This window comes from Mesoplodon mirus (genome assembly GCF_964341445.2).
Source record: "Mesoplodon mirus genome assembly, chromosome: 4".
Lineage (NCBI taxonomy): Eukaryota > Metazoa > Chordata > Mammalia > Artiodactyla > Ziphiidae > Mesoplodon > Mesoplodon mirus.
Genome location: NC_138979.1, coordinates 111,633,059 through 111,650,607, shown reverse-complemented (window position 1 = coordinate 111,650,607; position 17,549 = coordinate 111,633,059). Strand labels below are relative to the sequence as shown.

Below are 17,549 nucleotides of genomic sequence, written 5' to 3'. Positions count from 1 at the left end.
AGAAAGGAACAGAACGCCATTATGTACTGCAACAGGGATGAACCTCAAAAATGTAATGCCAAAGGAAAAGGCCAGATTCAAAACATCATATATTGTGTGATTTATCAATTTAATGCATTAAAATATGATAGAAATAGATGATTGGTTGCCTAAGGCTGGGGGTGGCAACTAGTATAAATTGCAACGGGCATAAGAATCCTTCCGGGGCGATGAAAATGTTCTAAAACTGAATTGCGGCAATGGCTGTACGGCTCCGTAAATTTATTAAAATTCACTGAGCTGTACACTTAAAGGGATGAGTTTTATGATATGTAAATTATAACCCAATAAAGCTGTTTAAAAATAATTTTCCGATTGTTTGGCATGTAACTTGCACTGAATTTTTAAAAATAACAGCTTTATTGAAATATAATTCACATATCATACAGTCATCTATTTAAAGGGTACAATTTAATGGTTTAATGGTTTTTAGTATATTTACAGAGTTGTACAACAATCACCTAAATCAACTTTAGAACTTTTCCTCAGCTTTCCCCCAAATCCCACACCCATTAGTAGTCACCCCTCTTTTCACCTGCTGCCACCCCAGCCCTAGGCAACCACAGATCTCTTTTCTATCTCTACAGATATTTCTCTTCTGGATATTTCATATACATGCAATAATACAGTATGTGTTCTTTTGTGACTGGCTTCTTTCACTGAGCATAATGTTTTTAAGGTTCATTTATGTTGTAGTGTATATCAGTCCTTCATTCCTTTTCATGGACATATAATATTCCATTGTATGGATATAGCACCTTTTATTTATGCATTCATCACCTGATAGATGTTTAGGTTGTTTCCGCTTTTGGGCTATTATGAGTAATGCTGCTTTGAACATTTGTATACAAGTTTTTGTGTGTGCGTATGTTTCATATCTCTTGGGCGTATACCTAGGAATGAAATTGTTGAGTCATACAGTAACTCTATGTTTAACACTTTGAGGAATTCCCGGACTGTATTCCAAAGTGGCTGCAACATCTATCCTATCCCACACTTCTAATTGACAGTCTTTTTGATTATAGCCATCCTAGTGAGAATAAAGTGTTATATCACTGTGGTTCTGATTTGCATTTTTCTGATAGCTGATGGTATTGAACATCTTTTCATGTGCTTGTTGGCCATTTATATACCTTCTTTGGAGAAATGTCTATTTAGATCCTTCACCCATTTTTAAATTGGTTCCATTTGTCTTCTTAATGCTGAGTTGTGAGTGTTCTTTATTCTAGATACAAATCCCTTATCAAATCTATGATTCGCAAATATTCTCTGCCATACCATGGGTTGTTTTTTCACTTTCTTTTTTTTTTTTTTTTTCTTTTTGCTGTATGCGGGCCTCTCACTGTTGTGGCCTCTCCCGTTGCGGAGCACAGGCTCCGGACGCGCAGGCCCAGCGGCCATGGCTCACGGGCCCAGCCGCTCCGCGGCATATGGGATCCTCCCAGACCGGGGCACGAACCCGTATCCCCTGCATCGGCAGGCGGACTCTCAACCACTGCGCCACCAGGGAGGCCCTGTTTTTTCACTTTCTTAATGGTGCCCTTCACAGCAAAAAAAGCTTTTAATTCTGATAAAGTCCAATCTATCTACATTTTCTTCTGTAGGTTTTGTTTTTGGTACCATATTGAAGAAACCATTGCCTAATTCAAGGTCATGCTGATTTGAGCCTATGTTTTCTTCTCCAGGTTTTATAGTTTAAGGTCCTACAATTAGGTCTTTAATGCATTTTGAATTAATTTTTGTGTAAGTGTGAGGTAGGGGCCCCTGACTTAAGAAAGATATAAGGACAGAGGCTGAGAGAATTGAGGGCCAGATTAATAAAACCATCCACTCCCTATGGTGATGGCTGTGGTCATAGCCCAGACTATATGAAAATTTCATGTGTACATGTAGCTAATTTTTTCTGCCCATACCAAGCCATTCATTCTTAGGCTCTTTCTTTGAAGAAGGAGAACAGTCTGGATGTAATGCAGAATAAAAAGGAGGAAAGGGCCTCCCTGGTGGCACAGTGGTTGAGAGTCCACCTGCCGATGCAGGGGATAGGGGCTAGTGCCCCGGTCCGGGAAGATCCCACGTGCCGCGGAGCGGCTGGGCCCGTGAGCCATGGCCGCTGAACCCGCGCGTCTGGAGCCTGTGCTCCGCAACGGGAGAGGCCACAAGAGTGAGAGGCCCGTGTACTGCAAAAAAACAAACAAACAAAAAAAAAACAAGAGGAAATATTTTGCTCAAGGTTCACAGAAAACCAGTGGCAGAGCCAAAAGCAGACAAAAGATCATTGACTTGCAGGTCTCAGTCCCATCCTGTAGCAGGAATACCCCTATTGTCTACTTGCCTTCAATTTAGTATCAGGACCCCTGAGTTGTACATAGTCAACCAACCAGAGGTGATATTTCTCAGCCTTCCTTCAGCTAGATGTGGCCATGTTACTACTGTTAGACAATAGAATGCAAGATAAGGTGATCTAACTCTGGGTTATATTTTTTAAAAAAAGAAATGGCTTACACTCTACTTCCTCTCTCTTCCCATCTTTTCAGGATGGACCTTAGACATGGTATTAGTAAGCTATTTTTTTAAATTAATTAATTAATTAATTAATGGCTGTGTTGGGTCTTCGTTTCTGTGCGAGGGCTTTCTCTAGTTGCAGCGAGTGGCAGCCACTCTTCATCGCAGTGGGCGGGCCTCTCACTATCGCGGCCTCTCTTGTTGCGGAGCACAGGCTCCAGATGCGCAGCCTCAGTAATTGTGGCTCACGGGCCTAGTTGCTCCACGGCATGTGGGATCTTCCCAGACCAGGGCTCAAACCCATGTCCGCTGCATTGTCAGGCAGATTCTCAACCACTGCGCCACCAGGGAAGCCCTAGTAAGCTATTTTTAATCACATGGATGAAGAATACATACCAGCACAGTTGGTTCTCAACTGTGGCTGAATATAAGAATTTTCTGGGGAGTGCTAATAAAAAGCTGGGGTTTGGATCCCACCCCAGAGACTCTGATGCAATTGTTTGGAGATGCCACCTGGGCATCAGGGTGTTAAAAGCTTCCCAGATGAATCTAACATCCGGCCAAGGTTAAGACCTTTACTCCAGGGCAGTGGTTTGTAAACTTTAGCAAACATCAGCATTAACTAGAGGGCCCATTAAAACTCAGTTTTTCTGAGGTACCTAGTTTTTTCTAGGTGTCTGATTCAGTAGGTCTGTCGGGGGTAAAACCCAAGAATTTATATTTTTAACAAGTTCCAAGGTGATGCTGCTGGGTTGGTCCTGGGACATACTTAAAGAACCTGTAGGAGATCTCAAAGAAGAAAACTGAGCCCCAGTAGCGGCATGGTCTGTTTTCCCCAAACCACTTGCCTCCCCTATACTATTACTTGAAAAAGAAATAAAAGTTTATTCTGAACCACAATGGCAGCTTGGCCTGTATCCTAATTAACACACATCCCTTGGATCACAGTGGTTCAACAGGAAGGAAAATAAAGGTATAAAAAATTTTTCTCATTTCATGCAAATTCACACACTCAATTGAAACCCTCTAGGCTTTAGAGATTTTCCTATGAGAGAAGGATCGCTTGCAACACTGCACTGTTTACAACAGAATCCATTCCTCATGGTGATTGGTGAACACAATCCACAGAGTTCTGTTTGGGCAGCACTGTTGAGGCTGGAGGAATTATGATCCAAGCAGGCTAAGTTACTTTCCCCCATTTAATTCCCAGCCGTAGGTGGGTAACCCAAGCCTTCCATGTAAATCTCCTTGGAACCAAAGCACAGCAACAATTCTGAATGATGTAGAAAGCCTTTCTAAATGGCACAGAGAGTGTGGATCCATTACTCCTCTCTCCTCCCCTCTTCACGCACTAATACAAATGGGACTTAAAGCACTCCAGCTCTTTCCACTTAATTTTCATGAGAAGACCTTGGGTGTTTGTGACACCAACCTGAATAACTAATCCTGCTCGGGCATCTGTTGGGCCAAGAGTGAAGCTGGGAGGAGCTTACCTACTGGGAAATAAGTTTCAATCTAAAGCTCTTTCTGGCAAAACTCTTTGCTGGTGCATACTTATTTCCTGAAAATTCATAGTATTCAAAGGGGGTGGTTGGTGGGATTGGATGGCCACAAAATAGAAACTGACGAGCAGAGAAAGGGAAGGAGCTCACCTACCTTACAAACTGGCTGAATAAAGCGGTCGTGTTCCGGATGATCCGGGCAGCCTGGGACTCCTCATGCTGGCATCTCTGCAGTGTTAACCCGTCATCCATGTGGCCTTCCTGATGGAGTATGACCTACCCCAGAGCCAAGGACACCAGTTCCAGGTTACACAGCTGGAGAGTCAACGTTTCTGGCAGTATTTCCCTCATCCCTTGTACTCCTTCTCCCCAGTCAAGTTCCCCACAGGCCCATTTTGAAAGTGGGACATTAACAAAGTTATTTTCCCCATACTCCCTATTGCTGACGTATGACTCATTCCTGAGACACGGTGCTTTGATGAAAATGAAACTTTATGTGCCACTGTGATGTTGAGTTACAATAAATTCCTTGGGCCTAGATGGCCAATTTGAAAGGGTGAAAACATATTTTATGATAGATTTTTCTCTTAAAATGAACACAAAAACTTATCCTTGGAGAGGAGAAAAATCAATTTGTTCAGAGCTTTTCCTCCAGAGATAAACCAAGAAAGAAGAAAGACAAGTTAAAATAAAACCCTCTACTGGGATCAGGCATGGCTTTCTCTCCTGAATGACAGCTACACTGAGTTAGCTGACTGTAGAACTGGGGAAGCAGCTCGAGATGGTAGTTTGCTTCTCATGGAGGCTATAGAGGGGGTTTGAAAGCCTGGGCTGGGGTATCAGCTGACCTGAGTTCTAATCCTGCTAGGCCACATCCCAGCTGTATGACCTTGGGCAAATCTCTGCTTTGACTTCACCATCTGCAGGTGGACTTAGAGGGTTATTTAGAGGATTCGATGATTTACATGTAAGTCATTTAGCATGTTTCCTAGAATATAAAAGGTACTGGATGCATATTTGTTATAAGGGGAAATATATTACCGATCTCAGATCAGTTGTCTGGAAGCTAGTATACTTATTGCTCACCAGTGACATCATGATAGAATTTTTGGGTGGGGCTGGCATCTTTTGGCATGGAGGTCAGCTGTTTTTTTCTCTAGAAGGGCCAAATATATACTGTTATTAACTGGGATGGTTTGACTCTGGTTCAAGTCAGGGTCAAATCATGATTCAAGTTCCTGGCATGGTTTCCTCTGGATGGTGAGTAAGTGAGGGGAGGCCATTTGTAGGTCCTGGGGAAGGGGGATGGGGGTCAGTCAGTTTCTATGACAATTAAATACGTGGCTCCAAAAAATATCCTTAGAATAAGGATTTTTGTCATCTCATTTTTAGCACAAAGAAACAACTTATTTTCCTTTCCATGTGAAAATCTCTTCCTTATTTTATATTCTTTTGAAAGCATATCCTGATTTAATGAATTCACACAGGAAGTAGAATGCTGGCTTGTACAAGTTTATGTTCATTTTCGAAAAAAGACCTTGCATGCCATCTATATACTGTAGCTTAAGCATTAGCAAAGGATGCCCTTACTATTGGATTCACCAACTCTTTCAAAACGTTACTTTGTCCGAACTTCCCAGAAACTGCTTACCAATGTTGCATTTAGATTTGGCCATACATCTCACTAGGTTTACTCTGGCCTCAGTCCCAGCTTTTGGGTCAGTCCCTAAAGACCTTAGGTTTTGCTTGTTCAGATAACACATTCAAACCAGCCAAACAAACAAGCAAGTAATGAGAAATGGGGGAAATGCAGTTGTTAGAATGTTGTTATTATGTATCCTATTGATCGCTGCAGCTCAGGTCCTAAGGTCCTTTTTCTCTCGGAGGAATTCCATAACCCAAGAGCAGAGAGCAGAAGCCCAAGATGGAAAGAAGGTACTTCCTTTAAGGTGAAGTATCATTCGTCAGGTTTTTCACTGTGTCTGTTTCCCACTGGTTTTTCTAAATTCCCATTTTGTTTCATAAAATGCTTAACACAGATTGGACATTCTTTATATTTATAGAGGGGAACTTAACTGGCTCCTCGCGAAATGGAGCTGGGCAGCCCTATCAAGGGCTGAGCATTATGGCACCATTTAGAGAGAGTTTCTAGAAGCATCTCCCAAATTCACATGCACACTCCAGCAATTAAATGGACCTCTGGACTATGGCCAGAAGAAAAAGTCAGGGGTAGGCACAATAAATCAACACCGTAAACTGGGATCTCTCCTAGTTGACAGGGTCCTTCAACTGTGTCCCCACCCACACAGAATTATAGCCAAGATCCACAAATTCTACTTTCTTAAATGTCATTCTTATCTTAGTAGGTATGAAAAATTGTGGAAACTCTATATGATATTATCATACTCTTTAGAGGATTTAATTTTCTTCTCATTGGCTGTTAGGGTAGATGATGGGCCTTTGGCATCGATTTTCAATTTGCCCTTATTTCCAGGGTGCAGCCCTTACTCCTGGGTTAGAGCCCTTTTGGGGATTCAGTTGAAAACCTACTGTATTTTCAGGGGCCACTCCAGCTTGAGGGACTTCGATTCCCCACCTCTGTCTCCTAGTACTGTCATACTGTCCACATCTCTGCTTCGCTCTTCTCCACCATAGCTGGCACTTTCTGTTCGCTATCTTAGCTTCATACCTATCCACAGTCAGCTTAAAATGCTAGGGGAAACTGCATATAGAATTTCAGGTTCATGTTTCTATAGTTTCCTCCACTGGGGAATGTGGCCCCTCAAGTCCCAGAAACCTCGGCTGACCTTATCACAAATACGTCTCTCCAGCCCAGTGAAACTAACAGAAGACCCCTCTCCTTGTGCTGTAACTCAGCAAAATGCTGAGGGGAAAGTGGTGATAAAGGAGGAACTCACCTTAGTGCACTTACATTCTATTTGGGATTTTTAGTACCCATGTCCTGGGTGCCTTGTTTGTGGAAGCCTTCAAATGGTTTGTTTCTGTGTTTAATCCAGCCTTTATAATTGTTGGCAGAGGAAGGGCTGGATTCATACAAGCTAGTCTTTGTGGCCTCTTACTTATTCTATTTTCTATCTCCTCTTTGTAATTTTATTTTCCCTTTCTGGATATTTTCCTGGTATGTTTTACTTTATACAAAAATAAGCTATTTATTACTTTATGGTTTCCTCCCAACCTCCTTTCTTACAATAACCAGCATTCTGGGAAACTTTTCATCACCTCCCATTAGGCTGACATATAGAAAACATAGTGTACAGTACTTCCTAGAACCTTATTATGGGACTCCTTGACTACCCAAACCCATGTTTTGTTAAGGGTTTTCAAAAAAAAAAAAATACCATGCCTGGAACATCTATTTTCTGGTTCCTATCAAAAGAAACTCTATTATGGCAATTGACTTTCTGGAAAAAAGATGTTGTATGTATCCAAGCCAGATTTCCCACTGTAGCAGGCTGTGACAGACCACTCAGATCTGCATTCATTCTCTGTGAATAGAGTGTAATTCCACAGTATCTCATCTTTCTGCACGTTGGTTCCTGTGCGCTTGTTATCATGCAATCTGTGTTTTTCTTTGTAGAGATTCTATTTAGTCTGTATATTATGAAAACTGCATAACAACTCAATTATCCACTTAAATGAAAGGCGCAATGATGTGGATACTCCCAAAACATCATACCACCAAAAGCCATTTAGTTCAGGTTTTAGAGCACATGGAACATATTCTACTCTCTCCTCACAGATTTGTCATCTATATAGCTCTTTATTTTCCCCACTGAATATGAGGTCAGAGTAACCACATTAGGCTACACAATCTGTCACAGAAATAACTCTTCAGAATAGTAAGAAGTAAACATACAACATGTTCACCTGATTCTCACAATCACTTCTCTTGCCCAGTTGCTTCCAGGCTTTCTAACCCCTCACCTTTCTTTTCAGAGGTCCCAGGCGGGATGTCTTGGCATCTTGTGCTTTGTAGGTCACCCAGAGACCACTGGCTATATGTTGGACAAAGCAGACAGAGTCTCCGTACTTGATTTCTGGGACTCCCATGCCCTCTATATCTCGCTTGTGACTGGAATCCAGTTTCTCCTTGATTTCCTATTTCACAGCAAATGAAACAAAGGTAGGCATGTCTGATTAAACAGAAATGCAATGTATAAAGCAAGTCACCTGTGCAGAATTTGTAAGCCAGGGAACCGATTACCAGGATAATCATGATGTGCTTGTCCAAGCCAGGACTTCAGAAAGGCTTGCTTCCTTTATCTGCTGCTAATTGTAAAATCAATGGATTTCAAGTTTTGGATACTTTAGTGATTATTTAATCACTCTTTGGTTCTGGTTTTATATAATTCTCCATTATATTTTCTACTTTCTTCATCCCGACTTAGATACCTTAATAACTAACGCTTTACTGGCCAAATAACTTATTTTCAGCAAACTGTATCTTCCATGATTTTAACAGTTATGTTATTTAAATGCCCTGACTCAGAGCTTTAAATATATCTGTTAAAATCATATAAGTATGGAGACAGGACCAAGATGGCAGAGTAGAAGGACGTGCTCTCACTCCCTCTTGCGAGAATACCAGAATCACAACTAGCTGCTGGACAATCATCGACAGGAAGACACTGGAACTCACCAAAAAAGATACCACACATCCAAAGACAAAGGAGAAGGCACAATGAGATGGTAGGAGGGGTGCAATCACAGTAAAATCAAATCCCATAACTGCTGGGTGGGTGACTCACAGACCGGAGAACACTTATACCAGAGAAGTTCACCCACTGGAGTGAAGGTTATGAGCCCCACGTCAGGATTCCCAACCTGGGGGTCCAGCAACGGGAGGAGGAATTCCTAGAGAATCAGACTTTCAAGTCTAGTGGGAATTGACTGCAGGACTTTGACAGGACAGGGGGAAACAGAGACTCCACACTTGGAGGGCACACACAAAGTAGTGTGCACATCGGGACCCAGGGGAAGGAGCAGTGACCCCAGGGGAGACTGAACCAGACCTACCTGCTAGCGTTGGAGGGTCTCCTGCAGAGGAGAGGGGTGGCTGTCTGGCTGTGGCTCACCGTGGGGATAAGGACGCTGGCAGCAGAAGTTCTGGGAAGTACTCCTTGGCATGAGCCCTCCCAGAGCCTGTCACTAGCCCCACCAAAGAGCCCAGGTAGGCTCCAGTGTTGGGTTGCCTCAGGCCAAACAACCAACAGGGAGGGAAGTCAGCCCATCAACAGTCAAGCAGATTAAACTTTTACTGAGCTCTGCCCACCAGAGCAACAGTCAGCTCTACCCACCACCAATCCCTCCCATCAGGAAACTTATACAAGCCTCTTAGATAGCCTCATCCACCAGAGGGCAGACAGCATAAGCAAGAAGAACTACACTCCTGCAGCCTGTGGAACAAAAACCACATTCACAGAAAGACAGACAAAATGAAGAGGCAGAAGGCTATGTACTAGATGAAGGAACAAGATAAAACCCCAGAAAAACAACTAAATGAAGTGGAGATAGGCAACCTTCCAGAAAAAAAATTCAGAATAATGATAGTGAAGATGATCCAGGACCTCGGAAAAGGAATGGAGGCAAAGATCAAGAAGATGCAAGAAATGTTGAACAAAGACCTAGAAGAACTTAAGAACAAACAAACAGAGATGAACAATACAGTAACTGAAATGAAAACTACACTAGAAGGAATCAATAGCAGAATAACTGAGGCAGAAGAACGGATAAGTGACCTGGAAGACAGAATGGTGGAATTCACTGCTGTGGAACAGAATAAAGAAAAAAGAATGAAAAGAAATGAAGACAGCCTAAGAGACCTCTGGGACAACATTAAACACAACAACATTCACAATATAGGGGTGCCAGAAGGAGAAGAGAGAGAGAAAGGACCAGAGAAAATATTTGAAGAGATTATAGTCGAAAACATCCCTAACGTGGGAAAGGAAATAGCCACCCAAGTCCAGGAAGTGCAGTGAGTCCCATACAGGATAAACCCAAGGAGAAACACACCGAGACACATAGTAATCAAATTGGCAAAAATTAAAGACAAAGACAAACTATTGAAGGCAGCAAGGGAAAAAGGACAAATAACATACAAAGGAACTCCCATAAGGTTAACAGATGATTTCTCAGCAGAAACTCTACAAGCCAGAAGGGAGTGGCATGATATACTTAAAGTGATGAAAGGGAAGAACCTACACCAAGATCACTCTACCTGGCAAGGATCTCATTCAGGTTCGATGGAGAAGTCAAAAGCTTTACAGACAAGCAAAAGCTAAGAGAATTCAGCACCACCAAACCAGCTCTACAACAAATGCTAAAAGAACTTCTCTAAGTGAGAAACACAAGACAAGAAAAGGATCCACAAAAACAAACCCAAAACAATTAAGAAAATGGTCATAGGAACATACATATAGATAATTACCTTAAATGTGAATGGATTAAATGCTCCAACCAAAAGACACAGGCTTGCTGAATGGATACAAAACAAGACCCATATACATGCTGTCTACAAGAGACTCACTTCAGACTTAGGGACACATAAAGACTGAAAGTGAGGGGATGGAAAAAGATATTCCATGCAAATGGAAATCAAAAGAAAGCTGGAGTAGCTATAGTCATATCAGATAAAATAGACTTTAAAATAAAGAATGTTACAAGAGACAAGGAAGGACACTACATAATGATCAATCCAAGAAGAAGATATAATTATAAATATATATGCACCCAACATAGGAGCACCTCAATATATAAGGCAACTGCTAACAGCTATAAAAGAGGAAATCGACAGTAACACAATAATAGTGGGGGACTTTAACACCCCACTTACACCAATGGACAGAACATCCAAACAGAAAATTAATAAGCAAGCACAAGCAATAAATGACACAACAGACCAGATAGATTTGACTGATATTTATAGGACATTCCATCCAAAAACAGCAGATTACACTTTCTTCTCAAGTGCACATGGAACATTCTCGAGGATAGATCACATCTTGGGTCACAAATCAAGCCTCAGTAAATTTAAGAAAATTGAAATCATTTCAATCTTTTCTGACTACAACGCTATGAGATTAGAAATGAATTACAGGGAAAAAATGTAAAAAACACAAACACATGGAGGCTAAACAATACATTACTAAACAACCAAGAGATCACTGAAGAAATCAAAGAGAAAATCAAAAAATACCTAGAAACAAATGACAATGAAAACATGACAATCCAAAACCTATGGGATGCAGCAAAAGCAGTTCTAAGAGGGAAGTTTATAGCTATACAAGCCTACCTCAAGAAACAAGAAAAATCTCAAGTAAACAATCTAACCTTACACCTAAAGGAACTAGAGAAAGAAGAACAAACAAAACCCAAAGTTAGCAGAAGGAAAGAAATCACAAAGATCAGAGCAGAAATCAATGAAACAGAAACAAAGAAAACAATAGCAAAGATCAATAAAACTAAAAGCTGGTAGCTTTTAGCCAGACTCATCAAGAAAACAGGGAGAGGACTCAAATGAATAAAATTAGAAATGAAAAAGGAGACGTTACAACAGATACCGCAGAAATACAAAGCTTCCTAAGAGACTGCTACAAGCAACTCTATGCCAATAAAATGCACAACCTGGAAAAAATGGACAAATTCTTAGAAAGGTATAACCTTCCAAGACTGAACCAGGAAGAAACAGAAAATATGAACAGACCAATCACAAGTAATGAAATTGAAACTGTGATTAAAACTCTTCCAACAGGGCTTCCCTGGTGGCGCAGTGGTTGGGAGTCCGCCTGCCGATGCAGGGGACATGGGTTTGTGCCCCAGTCCGGGAAGATCCCACATGCCATGGAGCAGCTAGGCCCATGAGCCATGGCTGCTGAGCCTGCGTGTCTGGAGCCTGTGCTCCGCACCAGGAGAGGCCACAACAGTGAGAGGCCCGCGTACCGCAAAAAAAAAAAAAAGATACCAACAAAGAAAAGTCCAGGACAAGATGGCTTCACAGGTGAATTCTACCAAACATTTAGAGAATAGCTAACACCCATCCTTCTCAAACTCTTCCAAAAAATTGCAGAGGAAGGAACACTCCCAAACTCATTCTATGGGGCCAACATCACCCTGATACCAAAACCAGACAAAGACACTACAAAAAAAGAAAATTACTGACCAATATCACTGATGAATATAGATGCAAAATTCCTCAACAAAATACTAGCAAACAGAATCCAACAACACATTAAAAGGATCATCCACCACGATCAATTGGGATTTATCCCAGGGATGCATGGATTCTTCAATATACACAAATCAATCAATGTGATACACCATATTAACAAATTGAAGAATAAAAACCATATGATCGTCTCAATAGATGCAGAAAAAGCTTTTTACAAAATTCAACACCCATTTATGATAAAAACTCTGCAGAAAGTGGGCATAGAGGGAACCTACCTCAACATAATAAAGGCCATAAATGACAAACCCACAGCAAACATTATTTTCAATGGTGAAAATCTGAAAGCATTTCCTCTAAGATCAGGAATGAGACAAGGATGTCCACTCTCACCACTATTATTCAACATAGTTTTGCAAGTCCTAGCCATGGCAATAGGAGAAGAAAAAGAAATAAAAGGAATACAAATTGGAAAAGAAGAAGCAAAACTGTCACTGTTTGCAGATGACATGATACTATACATAGAGAATCCTAAAAATTCCACCAGAAAACTACTAGAGCTAATCAATAAATTTGGTAAAGTTGCATGATACAAAATTAATGCACAGAAATCTCTTGCATTCCTATACACTAATGATGAAAAATCTGAAAGAGAAATTATGGGAACACTGATTTACCATTGCAACAAAAAGAATAAAATACGGGGCTTCCCTGGTGGCACAGTGGTTGAGAATCTGCCTGCCAATGCAGGGGGACACGGGTTCGAGCCCTGGTCTGGGAAGATCCCACATGCCACGGAGCGACTGGGCCCGTGAGCCACAACTACTGAGCCTGCGCGTCTGGAGCCCGTGCTCTGCAACAGGAGAGGCCGCGACAGTGAGAGGTCCGCGCAGCGCGATGAAGAGTGGCCCCCGCTCACCGCAACTAGAGAAAGCCCTCGCACAGAAACGAAGACCCAATACAGCCAAATAAATAAATTAAATTAATTTATATATAAAAAAAAGAATAACTCCCCTTGAATAGCAAGCTTGTTTCTCATAATTCTCCCTCTGTACCCTCTCTTAAAAAAAAAAAAAAAAAGAATAAAATACCTAGGAATAAACCTACCTAAGGAGACAAAAGACCTGTATGCAGAAAACTATAAGACACTGATGAAAGAAATTAAAGATGATACCAACAGATGGAGAGATATACCATGTTCTTTGATTGGAAGAATCAATATTGTGAAAATGACTATACTCCCCAAAGCAATCTACAGATTCAATGCAATCCCTATCAAACTGCCACTGGCATTTTTCACAGAACTAGAACAAAAAATCTTAAAATTTGTATGGAGACACAAAAGACCCGAATAGCCAAAGCAGTCTTGAGGGAAAAAAATGGAGCTGGAGTAATCAAGACAGTATGGTACTGGCACAAAAACAGAAATATAGATCAATGGAACAAGATAGAAAGCCCAGAGATAAACCCATGCACCTATGGTCAACTAATCTATGAGAAAGGAGGCAAAAATATACAATGGAGAAAAGACAGTCTCTTCAGTAAGTGGTGCTGGGAAACCTGGACAGCTACATGTAAAAGAATGAAATTAGAACACTCCCTAACACCATACACAAAAATAAACTCAAAATGGATTAGAGACCTAAATGTAAGACCAGACACTACAAAACTCTTAGAGGAAAACATAGGAACAACACTCTTTGACATAAATCACAGCAAGATCTTTTTTTTTTTTTTTTTCCGTACGCGGGCCTCTCACTGCTGTGGCCTCTCCCGCTGCGGAGCACAGGCTCCGGACGCGCAGGCCCAGCGGCCATGGCTCACGGGCCCAGCCGCTCCGCGGCATATGGGATCCTCCCAGACCGGGGCACGAACCCGTATCCCCCACATCGGCAGGCGGACTCCCAACCACTGCACCACCAGGGAGGCCCGCAAGATCTTTTTTGATCCACCTCCTAGAGTAATGGAAATAAAAACAAAAATAAACAAATGGCACCAAATGAAACTCCAAAGCTTTTGCACAGCAAAGGAAACCATAAACAAGACGAAAAGAGAACCCTCAGAATGGGAAAAATATTTGCAAACGAATCAACGGATAAAGGATTAATCTCCAAAATATATAAGCAGCTCATGCAGCTCAATATCAAAGAAAACAATAACCCAATCCAAAAATGGGTAGAAGACCTAAATAGACATTTCTCCAAAGAAGACATACAGATGGCCAGAAAGCACATGAAAAGCTGCTCACCATCACTAATTATTAGAGAAATGCAAATCAAAACTACGATGAGGTATCACCTCACACCAGTTAGAATGGGCATCATCAGAAAATCTACAAACAACAAATGCTGGAGAGGGTGTGGAGAAAAGGGAACCCTCTTGCACTGTTGGTGGAAATGTAAATTGATACAGCCACTATGGAGAACAGTATGGAGGTTCCTTAAAAATCTAAAAGTAGAATTACCATATGATCCAGCAACCCCACTACTGGGCATATACCCAGAGAAAACTGTAATTCAAAAAGACACATGCACACCAATGTTCACTGCAGCACTATTTACAATAGCCAGGTCATGGAAGCAACCTAAATGCCCATTGACAGACGAATGGATAAAGAAGATGTGGTACATATATACAATGGAATATTACTCAGCCATAAAAAGGAACGAAATTGAGTCATTTGTTGAGACGTGGATGGACCTAGAGACTGTCATAGAAAGTGAAGTAAGTCAGAAAGAGAAAAACAAATATCGTATATTAATGCATGTATGTGGAACCTAGAAAAATGGTACAGATGAACTGGTTTGCAGGGCAGAAGCTGAGACACAGATGTAGAGAACAAACGTATGGACACCAAGGGGGGAAAACCGCGGTGGGGTGGGGATGGTGGTGTGCTGAATTGGGTGAGTGGGACTGACATGTATACACTAATGTGTATAAAATTGATGACTAATAAGAACCTGCAGTATAAACAAACAAACAAACAAACAACTAATACTAAACTTTCTTTGGGTTATTTGTATGGAAATATGTTAATATAAATGTTTCAGACATTACATGAAATTTCTAAAAATCTTATATGTTCTGGTATTATGTTATAAGTCATAATTCTAGTTATTACTTTAAAATGTATATCTCAGAAATAACTAAAAAAAGAAATCATATAAGTATCTTTCACAGAAATCAGCAGAGGAAACAGACTCTTGGAGCAGGTCGGAAGCTAGTCCCATGCAGTAATTGTTGTATTAGTTTTTTATGGCCTCCTCAGTTGTGTGTTACAGTCAACGGGTTTCATTCTTCAATTGCCACTGTTTCACGAAACTTACTGTCTAGTATGGAAAAAGGAGTTGCTTGTGCACCAGGTGTCCACTTGGTGATTACCTGAGGTGCCTGTCACAGAGTGACTCAGGAAGTGGACTGGTAACTCTGTCTCCTCCTCATCAATCAGGGCCTCTGTATGATTCTACCCTATTTCCATTTCTTCTCTACATCTTGTGTTAAATTGCTCATTTGTAAAACCATTAGCTAGGTGGCATTGTGCATTTTTACAGAATAAAAATGTAGCACACTGTTCCCTCCACTGTGCCAACTTTACTGTCATTCTTAATGATGGAACAACAGGAGCACATGCACTAAGCTCTTCCCATGTGTAAGGCAGTGCTCTAAGTTCCTTACATACACTAACTCTTCATAACGGCCTCTGATGTAGCTACAAATATTATCCCAGTTTTACGGAGGAGAAAATGAAGGTACAGAGAAACAAGTAATTTGTCCAAGGTCATTTAAGAAGTAGTGAAAGAGCCAAGATTTAAATCAGGAAGTCCAACTCCAGAGACTGTGCTCTTCCCATGGCCCCAAACTCCTACTCACCCTTCAATACCCTGCTCAGGTGCCACCTTCTCTGTGAAGGCAGAGTTAGTCTCTCCTGCTGTATTTCCCCAGCACAGTCTCATCCCTCTATTGAGTACTTAGCACATCACAACGTAAATGTGCTTGTTTAAATGATACTTTCCTTTTGCCAGGTTATAAGAGAATGAAGGGCATGGGCCAGATGACAATTAATTTTGGATTCCTAATACAGAGAATTATCAATTACTTAACAAACATAAACTGAAGGGACAAATATATATAGCTGAGTAATTTTTTTCCTTCAAATATATATATATATATTTTTCATTTCAGCTCTTATTTCTTTCCTTCAAATCTTCATAAAAGCAAAATTAGTTATTTTGCACACATTTAAGGATCATTTTGAGCAATGTTAATATATTGCAGGAACATTCTTATTTTAAATATATGTTGAAACACTGGCTGGATTGTTAAATATGACTTATTTCTCAAAATGAACATTTGCAAAGGAACTTATTGCTGATTTTATAACAAAAGTCAGTGGGAAAATAGAATTTGATATTTTAGGATTCTTAATAGGCAAGTGGTCAAAAATGCATTTATTCTATAAAACAATGTATATTTGATTTTCATTTCAAAAACATCCAGAGTTCTATAGACACTCAAGCCAGTAGACGGATTTAAAATACACCAAAGTTTTCATCTCTAGCCTGCTCTCTAACCATAGGCAATGAAGCAAAATAAAAATATTACACACTACAGCTGTTAAATATGAATAATTACACTGATTACCAAGAGCTCATAGTTAAAATAGCACATATTCCCCAGTGATCAGTGACTATGGTCATTTCACTTGTTTTATCACTCTTCATTGATTTAAATATGACTTTGCCAAAAATAAAATAAATACTAGGATTTGTTTTTTTAGAGTCTCTGAAATAAATGGATCATTACTGTTTACAGACGATGGTGTCTTTGCTTTTAAATAAATGGCATCAACTCCCAAGTTCTATGGCTGGCACTACAGGGGCTGCTTGTAATTCAAAAGAAAGACAGAAGCAATAACAACAAAAACTAAAACATACAGACAAACCGACACTAAAGCCAACTCTACTAAACAACGATGACACAGCTTAAAGAAGTGAATCACGAGATAGAGAAGGTGGATTTGGCTGACCACAGGTGGGTGAGCTCCTTTTGACTTAAGCCATGAACTAATGCTCCCCTCTCTGTCTTCACTTGAACATGGCCCCAGATGTATTTACTCTACTGCTAGAAATGGAACCTTCCTATACGATAGGGCTATTTCAGTCACTCCCTTTCAGTAACTCCCCAATTCCCACAGAACACAATTCTCACTTCTAAAGTTCTTGTATACCACATGCTTTAACCAAACTGGACTACGTCTCTGTGTCATATCAAGTGTGCCCTCCATCAGGGCGTTTACTGACATTACACTTCCTGCTTAG

The 17,549-nt window shown here is 40.7% G+C and overlaps 1 protein-coding gene across 3 annotated transcripts in view; it reads right to left on the bottom strand.

Moving 5' to 3' along the window:
• RYR3 (ryanodine receptor 3) overlaps positions 1–17,549 on the bottom strand; it is a gene marked incomplete at its 5' end in the record, with an annotated part of 560,922 nt that overhangs the window by 260,543 nt on the left and 282,830 nt on the right. For all 3 annotated transcript variants that reach the window (XM_082617154.1, XM_082617153.1, XM_082617155.1), the window contains 2 exons: positions 4,198–4,319; positions 7,989–8,162. In XM_082617154.1, the coding sequence (XP_082473280.1) occupies positions 4,198–4,319; positions 7,989–8,162 (296 nt within the window). The remainder of the gene's footprint in view (positions 1–4,197; positions 4,320–7,988; positions 8,163–17,549) is intronic.